Source organism: Henckelia pumila, chromosome 3 (genome assembly GCF_033568475.1).
Source record: "Henckelia pumila isolate YLH828 chromosome 3, ASM3356847v2, whole genome shotgun sequence".
In the NCBI taxonomy this organism is placed as follows: Eukaryota; Viridiplantae; Streptophyta; class Magnoliopsida; order Lamiales; family Gesneriaceae; genus Henckelia; species Henckelia pumila.
The window spans coordinates 143,260,188-143,271,247 of NC_133122.1; the positions used below are offsets into that span (position 1 = coordinate 143,260,188).

The following is an 11,060-nucleotide window of genomic DNA, read 5'->3' on the forward strand; positions in this document are numbered from 1 at the left end:
ACTTTTGATTGAGCTCTAATGTAAGTTTTGATTCACTCGTTCCATATTTAAGTTTGTTTGTAAATTCTACATAAAATTCACACTTAATTCTCTCTCCAATTAAGTTACTCTTGTTTAGAATTGAATTTTGCATCCTTAAATGTTATATCAGCTAGTAATCGAATTCATTGGAAATAACTCGAGAATGTGTAAAGAGTTGTACACTTGTACGTATCTTTCAAGTCTACTGAGAAAACCTGCTCAATTAATTTAAATGAAAGGAAAAACAAAATTAGAATATATACTCTTTTCTAGTATATGCTTAGGAGAATTGATGAGAAGTCATCAAATATTAGTTTCTTACTTAGACCCAAGTATATTTTCGTGCTTAATGTGATCAACTTTATAACGTGCCTGTTTTTTTTTTTTTAGAATCAAAGTCTTTTTCTTTTCGTGTACGTTTCTCGTTTATTTTGTGTTTTCTTCTTAGTAGGAAATAATTTCCAACTAAATTACATACTCACATGTTCTCTAGTATAATTCTTTTCAACCGCAAATAAATCTATTGATAAGGAGCAAAAAGAATCGATGCGTTGTGCCCACCAAAACCAAATGAATTTGACAATGCAACTTTGATGTCCAGTCTTTCTTTCTTTGGTCCCACTAGCACATTCGGATCCTGCATCGTCGACAAAGTTCATTCAGTGTGATTAAACATGTTGAATTCAAGGTTAAGCTAACTCATTGCATGATCTGGTTACATACCACACCCTCATCTGGGTTTTCAAGATTGAGATTGGGGTGCACCCACCCGGTCCGAATCGCCTGCGACAATACGTACGGTTCAGTTTAGTAATGGACAAACCCATGTAACAAACATTCAGTCCAAGGTCATTCAATTCCATGCAACTTTGGGAGAAGTCGAGATTTGTGTTTTTCAAAATTATGATTTATGAATAAAAATATTCAAACTTTTCTTCATGATTCCAGCAGGAACACTACAAATAAGCATGATGGAATAGGAGGCTAAGTAAAACATGCAAGGTACCTACCTGAACAGCAGCAACAGCTTCCACAGCACCAGATGCTCCAAGAAGGTGTCCTATCATAGATTTCGTCGAGTTCATCTTAAGCTTCGTGACAATAAGTTGGATTAGCCACACATATATAACAAAAGTTTTAGCAAACATCAACATTCATGATGGCAAAAACAGAGATTTCGCGTTTCGGATACCTCTTTATTCTGCCCAAAACAACGCATTAGTGCTTGATACTCATTGATATCGCCAGCTGGAGTTGATGTTGCATGTGCGTTTACATAATTCACGTCTTCCTTAGATACACCCGAGTTAGCCAGAGCTTTCTCTATGCACAAAATTACACCCGTTCCTGCTTCGATGAAACATCAGAAAGCTTTTTTTTTATTATTATTATTATTATTTTATGAACACCAATAATTAAGAAGGGGCACATGCATATTAGAACTTATTAACATGGAACATCAAACATAATAGGGAACATCAAATCCAAACAATGACAACAAAAACCGTCTTGTTGCAGAAAACAATGACGAATGTGTAATTCGCTGGTAAATTTGTAGGCTAAAAAAATTGGAAATATACCATCTGGATGAGGCTTTGTTATGTGATAAGCATCACAAGTGAAGCTTCCACCAAGAAACTCAGCATATATAGTGGCACCTCTGTTCTGCTCATTCACAAAGAATTGGTAACACATCATCAATATTTGGAAATAACAGCCAAACCGGGAAATTTGAGTGAGAAGATGGCAAAAATATGAACATTGAAACAACTCGAGTTTCATGGTACCTTGGCATGCTCGAGTTCTTCCAGAAGCAATACACCGGCCCCTTCTCCCATAACAAATCCGTCACGACTCTGTCAAATATCAATCATGGGTTGGGGGGAAGTGATATTTCAGATCGACGGATAAGTAGCTGTGACCAGCTTGGTTTTATTCGCTAGCATTTATAATTATGACTCGTCATTTCATGGTTTTACTCATTTCACTGTCCTACATTCTGTGAGAGTCGAGACATGAACAAATTAAAGTATGGTCGATGTATCAAACAACATTTTAGAACCATGGTTTGATGATTGGAATATCAAAGATACATAAATGGATTTACAGTAACATTTTCTGGGAGAGATAGTTCTCATTTCCATAAAAAAGTTGTTGAGAGACAGAGACATAAACATAAAATATTACATGATCCCAGGGGCGTGAGGCTCTAGTAGGTTCAGCGTTCCTTTGCGACAGCGCATTACAAGCTACAAAACCTCCCAATCCTGCACAAAGTTCATGATTTGAAAACCGAATAAGCGAGTTTTCGAAACAGATACATATATTTATATATACACATATCAAAACAAACTATTACCGATTGGTATTATTACTGAATCCGTGCCACCACTGAGCATCAAGTCCTACAAAATTTCATTCAGCAACATCAGGTAAGACTGTGACAATGGGATGGTCTGACATCATTAGATCTTTAACATTTCCAGTTCATTCTTCAGTAAATATGCAGAAAACCCAAAATGGATTTGGAATCCATAATGTGAAGAAAAGGCTGGGGACTTACGGTTTCACCTTTGATGATGTGGTTGGCGGCGTTTAGTATACATAAGTTGCTCGTCGCACAAGCAGTGGAAATCGAGTAGTTAGGCCCCATCCATCCCTGTTAAACAGAGGTAATCAAGCTTTGACAGTGTTTCAACCAAAACAAATCAATGATGTTTATATTGTCAAAAGATGGAATTTGCTTAACCAGATCCATTGCAAGCACTGCAGAAGCCATATTAGTACTTATAAAAGGCAGGGCATAGGGAGAGATCTTCTTATACGAGATTCGAAAACCTTTGATTGAATCAAAAAATACCTGGCCAGATGATAAAACAGCTCAGAAGGAGGTAACAAAACATATATATTCAGGAAAGGGATGTGCTAGTACAAAATCTAAGCCATACATACATACATACATACATACCTTCATCCCACCCATAGCCGATCCAACCAGGACGCCGCATCTTCGTTTGTTCAATTCATCCATGAAAGCTTCAGTAATTCCTCCATTAGCCAAAGCCTTCTTCCCTGCTTTGAGAGTGTAAAGCATGAACCTATCCATTCTTTTCATAAATTTTGGAGCAACGTATCCTTCCGCCGAGAACGACTTGATCTCACCAGCAATCCTCTGCAGTTGAAAGTGAAATTAACCAGTACCCTGATTGTCAAACTCTGAAAACAACTAATTAACTACCATTGAGCAATGAACAGAAACATCAAGAAATCAAAACATAGTACTATTGGAAACTCGGAACAATCGAACGACTCTATTTGGCTTATGCCGCTGACGCCTTCAAGAAGGTTATCATAGAAGACATCAGGATCGTCACCAAGCGGTGTCTCCACTCCCATTCCGGTAACAACCACGCGCCTTTGCTTTGTTCCACGTTTTTGCTTCTCTGTATCTTCCTCGGATCGATGCATAGCTACGTCCATTACTTGAAGAATTCAAAAAGGAACCATGTATGTGATCCCCAACATCAAGAAAAAAAAGAAAAGTTGTTGTAGAAGTTCATAAACGTCAATATTAACAGTAAAAGATGATGATTCACCAGAATGGGCAGCACGGGGAAGCAGCTTCCTTCCCCTGCGAACGAAGTGCGATTCTTGGCAGTACTGTTGGAAGGGTGTGCGAGAATTCATGAAACTGTAGACGCCATAGCAGTAGTTTGTCATGCGATGCGTGCCCCATTTGCAGAAACGGGGAGAATCAATGCAAATGGAAGAAGAAGAAGAAACTGGCATGCATGCCTCCATAACATGAACTTTATTTATCCGTATTTGCCTACGCACGCCAATGTATATATTTCCAATCTGGGATTTATAAAACCTTGAGTTGAAGTTGATGAAAGATTTGTTTCTGATCCTTTTTTTTTTCATACAAAAAATAAATGAAGTGAATATATATACGGGGAAAATGACGTGTACATGTCAGCTTTACGTCAGCATTGAATTGGTGCCACATCAGCGCGACGTCGGAAAAATGACAAAAATTGCCAAAAAAAAATAAAGATAGCGGATTAAAATTGAAATCTGAAAATATAAACGCTAAAATTGCAAAGTTACAAATATACATGACAAAAAAAATAATTTTCCATATATATATATATGTATGCATACAAAGGGGAGGAGAAGACTGAACTCGAGTGTGAGATCAATTGGACTAGAGAAACGTCACCAAGTAAATATATCTATACTATTAATAAATGATCAAGAGTTGAATATTTTGGTGAAATTCTTTTCTTCATTTCATAACTCTCCTTTCACACATTTATCTCTACTAATATATACTTAATGTTATCGAGTATGATTTAATATTCATATTTTATAATTGTTAAAAAAAATCATCTCACTGAGCATATTTTATTTTGTAAAATAATGTAACCAAAATATATATGTACAACTATATATTATGCTACACACAAGACACAAGGTGTGTGTCCGTTGACTAGTAATAATAAAAGATGGCATGTCTTGAAACCACAAACTGCTTCAAATAACGTTTTCTCAAATATTTAAATTTACTTGTGACTCGAAAATTGTTAAGAGTTTTGAAAATTTAATACAGTTACTTATATATCATACATCCTTAAAAATCATTAAATTACCCCAAGCTGTATATGATAAGTATTCTTTATACATTCGTACTCGGTAATTAGTTGATACGAGACATTATTATTTTCACGTATTATACGTATATATAATATCATAGGGGCATATTTATTAACTATTTATTTTTAATTGTATAGCTTAAAAGTATGTAAGGTGAGCTGCAATTACAAACAAGACTTAACGACTATAGGGTATATTTAGTATAATAAATTTCATTTATATTTAACTAACTTTATAATTTATTGTGATGTATTTAATAATTAAAAAAATACTCTAACTGATTGAACAATTGAAGTCATGGAGCATTTAGGAAAAATAGTTATTATAAGATCGAACGTTTGTTACTTGAAAAAAAATTTAGTTATAGTAACGATACAACTTTAATTTTTTTAAATAATAATAATCCAACATCTCAAGCAATATGCATGGTTTATTTAGAAAAATAAGCTCTAGAATTCAATTTTACAAATTATAAATTATTTAATAATTTATTTACACTACAAAAAATGAAGGAACTTTTACTTGCTAAATGCCGTGATGTAAGTCGGAATTTTCTTATTTTTAAGGATACTGTAAAGTCAAACACCAATATTTCCGAAACTTTTTTTTAGGTAATTTTTTTTAAGTAAATTTTTGTGAAACTTGATTGTACAACTCATACAATTAAATTCACACTTCCATTTGGTTGGTGAGATTTTTATAGGTGACCGTGGCGGTACTAGGGAGGGCTAGTTTAATAGCCAACAATCAACATTGACCAAACATTTTTTTTAATACACGGATTTAATTCGTTTTTAAATTAACCTTTAAATATCTAAGTTACATTGGCACTAATAATAAATTTTAAAACTGAAAAGATCATATATAAAAATCTTAGTGAAATAAAAGTTAAATAAAGAATTCAAAGAAAATAAAGACCAAATGCATTATAATTTATTTTAGCTGTAAGCAAATTTCTAAGCCAAAAACAAGCTGAAATCGATCGAGAAGCTCATCAACAAAACCCGGTTAATTTAAGGAGATCCTATACATGAAAATAATAAAAATACATAAATATTGAAATAAACTATTTATTTTTCAAAATAATTACGAGAAAAAAAAAATGAAAATCACTTTTAAAAACTTTACCATAGCCCATAGGGGATTGTTAATGAAGGCAGTGGTTGGTTTGGGTCAATTCATTATATGTCCGTAGGGGCTAATAGCGTGACCAAATGATGCCTAACCAAAAAATTTTTGGGCGGGAAAAATGTATAGAGTAAAACATTCAACAATTCAAGCATCATATTTAGTCGATAGAAGGTGGTGTTTTTTTTTATTCTTTTTTTCATATTGTTCCGTTTCAATTTGATTTTTTAGTAGATTATGTTTAAGATTGGTGTTATTGACATCTTTGACAGTTACACGACCAAAAATGATTATGCAATTTAAATTTTTTGAGCTCTACATTGATCCGAAGGTTATGTTTGCGATTTATTTGTCATAGATCGATCAGTATGTTAAGGAAAACCTACTATTTTACAATGATGACATGCTTCCATTTGCATATCTCACGGGACTCTAAAATGTTTGATTTTTTAATATGATATATTGTATATACTAATTGTAAGATTGAATATTCGTTGTTATAACTTATATATATCAGAATCTGTAAATGATAAGAACGGTACAATTCAATCGGTTAAAAAATAGAGCACATCATAATAAGGGGAGGAGCTAGCAAACTTTTGGAGAACAAAATATGAGTTAAAAAAAACAGATAAAAAAAAAAAGATAGGAAGTCAATTTTTAGGTTCCATTTACGTATTCATTAATCATTACGCAATACATATAGAATGAATGGTAAACATTTTCTATTTTGGTTTCGATTGAATTGGATTCTTTCAGAAAAAAAAATTTGGAATCACTATTAATAATAATAATTAAAAAAACACTCTGATCGGGTGAGCTTATCGCAAAAAATTTGTCCAGTGTGATTTACATGGCAAACGTGATTAATTAATCGGTTTTATAAACACTTAATTAATAGAAGTTGAATAAAAGTTTTATTTGATTGTGAATTGGAATGATTATAAGTAAACTACTGTAAATTAAAATACTCGCAAGTTACATAATCTGCAATAAATAAATTCTTGAGGTAATTGTATTATTTACAAAGTTCAATAATAATAAATACAAACTGAAAATCAAATAAAATATTTCTATATATAAGAACACCTGCACTAAATTAACAAAATCTATTACATAACTTTTTAGATTAATTAATGCAATTGATTTGGAACTATGGATTGGCTTGGTTCGATTTATTTTGATCCAAAATTTGGAACCAAACAACTTTTTGGTTTGAAAGATTTTAAAACCGTTTTGACTTAAAATTGATCTAAATCATTTGGTTTGACTGGGTTTATAGTTGGATCAGTTTCTTAACATTCCGAACTGCATTAGTTCAAGGTTTGCCCAATATACATGCAACAAAAGATAGCGGCTTGAGATTCCATCATTATAAAATAAATATAGAGTAAAATTTCTATGAAACGGGATCTACATCCGTGTGACCGGACAACTCAATCCATATGCACAATGAAAACTAATATAATACTTTTAACATGAAAAAAAAATATTTTTCATGAGTCCGGTTAAATTGAAGTTTTATACATATATATGGAGAGATAGAGAGATGGAGAAAGGTCAATCTTATGTTACTCTATTTTTTTGCTTGATTTTTTTTAAGAAAATGGGTATTGATGATGGTCAATAAAACCAGGGCCCGGGCTATCAGGGTAGTGTTGTGGGCCTGATGTGGAAACCGGGCTAATGAAGGTGATATATGGACTGCCCTTCCTTAATCGAGATGAACTGCACACCAAAGAAGGGGATAAAAAGCAAGTTAGTGGGACGCCGGAGGAAGTTCCGGCGGGGCCACTCCGATGCTTAAGTTAGACTTAGAAATAGAGTGGGCTTTTTAGGAAAAATGAATATAGTGCTTTTGAACTTAAATGAACCTACCTCTACCAATATCTGTGACCAGATATTTAAAGGCTTGGAGTGAGAGTGTCATCCCGTAATTCCAGGGTAGTGGCCACGATCTGGATCGTGGGTGTGGTAGTTGCCCATGTTTGCTTGTCACGTACGATGAACCCGGAAAGCTAGGGTTGGTGATAATCGTGGGGATGATGCCCCTAAAACACGGGCCTTAAATAAGTCCTGCAAACCTGGTTTTCCGGGCTCCTGAGGCTACTGGGCTACCTTAATACAGCCCTACCAGTCTGGGTCATTCGTGCACCGGGCCCCCTGGCTTACCGGGACATCACTACTCATCTCAAAAATAGTCGGGCTAGAGTCTTAATCGCTGTCCCGACTTACGGTTTCGCCACCCTTGCTTTAATACAACCCTGTAATCCCTGACTGTTTATGCCCCTGTTTCCCAGGGCATATGCGGCCCTGCTCCCCTGTCTTGCCGGGACATCACTACTCAGCCCAAAAATAGTCGGGCTAGAGTCTTAATCGCTGTCCCGACTTACAGTTTCGCCACCCTTGCTTTAATACAACCCTGTAATCCCTGACTGTTTATGCCCCTGTTTCCCAGGGCATATGCGGCCCTGCTCCCCTGTCTTGCCGGGACATCACTACTTAGCCCAAAAATAGTGGAGCTAGAGTCTTACTCGCTGTCCCGACTTACAGTCCTGCCCCTGGCTGTTCAAAGGTTTGATACCCCGGCCTTGTAGGTGTATCGTCCAGTAATGTCCAAAAATTGTAGGGCTGATGTTAACCCTAGAATTTTGAAAAGACGGGCAGGTGTCAGAAGCCGTTACCTGTCCTTTCGACTGCCCGCGTCATCATTACGCTGCCCGGTTCAACTTCCCAAGATCATCCGTACCCTTCGATCATCGTTTCATCGACGGCCAGCATTAAAGCTCCTCGCCTATAAAACCCCCTTTCTCTACTGCTTCTTTACCTTCCCTATTCGCGTATTCCCTCCCTGCTACCAAACTTTTCCGGCTCCGGCGACTCCGCGTAACAAGCTTGCTTTCTTCTGTAAGTTTTCTATCTATCTTACCTTAAAGTTTCCTTGTCCTGTGAACATGTCGAATTCCACATCTTCAACTTCCGGTGGCCACGTTCGTGGCTCCTCTGATATAGAATCCGAGGCCTTACGCCACGATTCTCCCCCTCCTGTCACCTCCCATGTTCGATCCACAGTAGCTCCCTCCTCCTCTCGTCCGAAGAAGGCTAAAATCGGGCCTTCTAAGGACAAGGGTAAAGCTAAAGTATCCGAGTCTGGGCCTCTCCTTCTTTTGCCCAAACCAAACCCCGAAGGTCCCTGGTTCTCCCACGTTACCAGTACCCTCCGCCCAGAATCCATAGAGGAGCTTAAGCTTATGGGTAACATTCCCCCGGCGTACTCGATTATCATTCCGGGGCCCCTAGGTCGGGCTGACCAGCCGCCCGAGGGGTTCTATACCTTCTTCAGGGAACAGCTCAGGAACGGGCTTCGTTTCCCTATTCATCCCTTTTATTATAAAATTGCTTCTTTTTACAAGGTTCCCTTGAACCAATTTCATCCCAATGCCGTCCGCATGATGGCTGCCACTTATGTTCTTTTTTAAAGCGAACAACTTAGCCATCACCCCTCTCATCTTTCACTACTATTATGCCTGTCGTTTCACGGAGATGGCTTTCTCTTTGAATGCCCGGCAGAATGCCCGGTTTCTAGAGGATACCCCGTCCTCGTGGAAGGGATGGAAAGAGAGATTCTTTTATATTCAACTCCCTGGTGCCCGAACCAGACCTACCCAATTCTTGACGGCCCTTTCTCCTCAACCCGAGCTCCCTAAAAATTATAAGTTGGAGGAACCCTACCTCCGAACCCAAGAGCTAGTGGAAAACCAGAAGTTTCCTTCAGCCCCTCTCCTGGAGGAAAAAAGTTTGAATGATTACGGGCTGGGTGCCCGGGTAACTGATCCGGTTGACCGGATTATTGATGCATATGATGAGTCGGCCCCAGTCGCTGGTATGCTTTACTGTTACCATATATTTGCTTCTCTTATATGCTGTTTGTAATGTACCGATTTTTATCATTTGTGCGCAGCATCCCCCGCCCCGCCTAAGAATAAAAAATCTCGACTGATGAAGCAGGCCTTTGCTCAGAAACGGGCAGCCGAGAAGGCAGCTGCCCGGGAAAAGGAAGAAGCCAAGGCTGCAGAGGCAGCGAGAAAAGCCCGAGTTCTTCAGCTAGCGGAGGAACGCAGGGCTCAACAAGGCCTAGGTGAGGAAGCTGCCCCTGCAGTTGTCATCTCCGAGGTCGTCGCTCCTTCACCCTCTGCCATACCCCTGCCACTTCCATCTGTGGAGGCAGGGTGGACGAATGAGCCGGCTTCTGCTGCTGCCGGTCCTTCCTCACCTTTGACGCGGAAGAGGAAAACCCTGGAGGAGCCATAAATGGTCATTCTCAGTGACCCAGAAGAGGTGGCTCCTTCCTCTCCCTCCTTCCCCCCATTGGCCCCCTTTTACCAGGATGCCCAGGGATCTAGTCCCTTTGGTGCAAGGGAAAATATATTCCAAGCCGGGGCCTCTGGCCGGGGAGTGCGGATGCTGAAGGACCTCCTGACTTCGGCGGAACAGCTCCACCTTTACAACCAAAACCCAACCGTGAAGTATTTCGAGGGCACCAACCGGGTTATATCCGTAAGTTGACTTCTCCTAGTCTTGAACGTGTCATGTTTTCTATTTCTAACACCTCTGCTTTCAGGGATTGCATATGCTGGTGGACAGCTATGAAGATGCGACCAAATTTGGTCGGGTTGAGACTGATCGGGCACACGTAGAGGCTGAGAAATCTCGGGCTGCCGCGGAGTTGATCAAAAAGCTGGAACAAGACTTGATGATGGCTCAACAAAGTCATGATCAAGTGGCGTCTAGCCTCCGTTCAGCCCTGGAGGCGGCCGAGCAAAATCTTCACTCTGCTCAGCTGGATCGTGCCCGCTCTGAAGCTGATCTAGGGTAGGCTCGAGATGCTCTAGCCACCACTACGGGTGAGTTGAGGGCGGCAGAAAACCGGGCTGCAGAGGCTCAAGTGGAGGCGGCTAGCGCTAGGGATAAAGCGGAGAAAGCAGTGTCAGCTCTGGAAACTCGCCTGAAGTCAGAGGAAGAGCTCAAAGCAACCTTCCTATCTTCTGCTGAGTTTCAAGAGGCAGTGGTGGACATATCGTACACCTTTTTCCAGGTCGGATTTTACAAATGCCGAGATCAATTCGAGGAAGCTGGCTTATGGTCTGCTGACAAGAGAGATTTTCCCGACTTGGATAAGGCCATCGACTCCCTCCCCGCCACCCAAGGAGCTGAAAATGCGAGGGCTACCCCGAGTCAGACAACTGCCGATGCCG

The 11,060-nt window shown here is 38.9% G+C and overlaps 1 protein-coding gene across 4 annotated transcripts; it reads right to left on the reverse strand.

The window, feature by feature from the left end:
• Positions 1-380: 380 nt before the first annotated feature.
• Positions 381-3,915, reverse strand: LOC140887518 (3-oxoacyl-[acyl-carrier-protein] synthase II, chloroplastic-like). Of its 4 annotated transcripts, none has more exons than XM_073294785.1 (13): positions 3,618-3,915; positions 3,304-3,503; positions 2,990-3,193; positions 2,771-2,881; positions 2,585-2,680; positions 2,381-2,426; positions 2,209-2,288; positions 1,809-1,877; positions 1,602-1,686; positions 1,214-1,368; positions 1,032-1,112; positions 745-804; positions 381-658 (listed from the first exon to the last, which is right to left on the reverse strand). In XM_073294785.1, the coding sequence occupies exons 1-13, from the start codon at positions 3,820-3,822 to the stop codon at positions 542-544; spliced, it is 1,509 nt and encodes a 502-aa protein (XP_073150886.1). In that variant the 5' UTR covers positions 3,823-3,915; the 3' UTR covers positions 381-541. The 4 variants fall into 4 exon arrangements, with proteins under 4 accessions (XP_073150886.1, XP_073150889.1, XP_073150885.1 ...); XM_073294788.1 differs by having other exon boundaries at positions 1,032-1,081; positions 1,214-1,371; XM_073294784.1 differs by having other exon boundaries at positions 1,214-1,371.
• Positions 3,916-11,060: the final 7,145 nt, after the last annotated feature.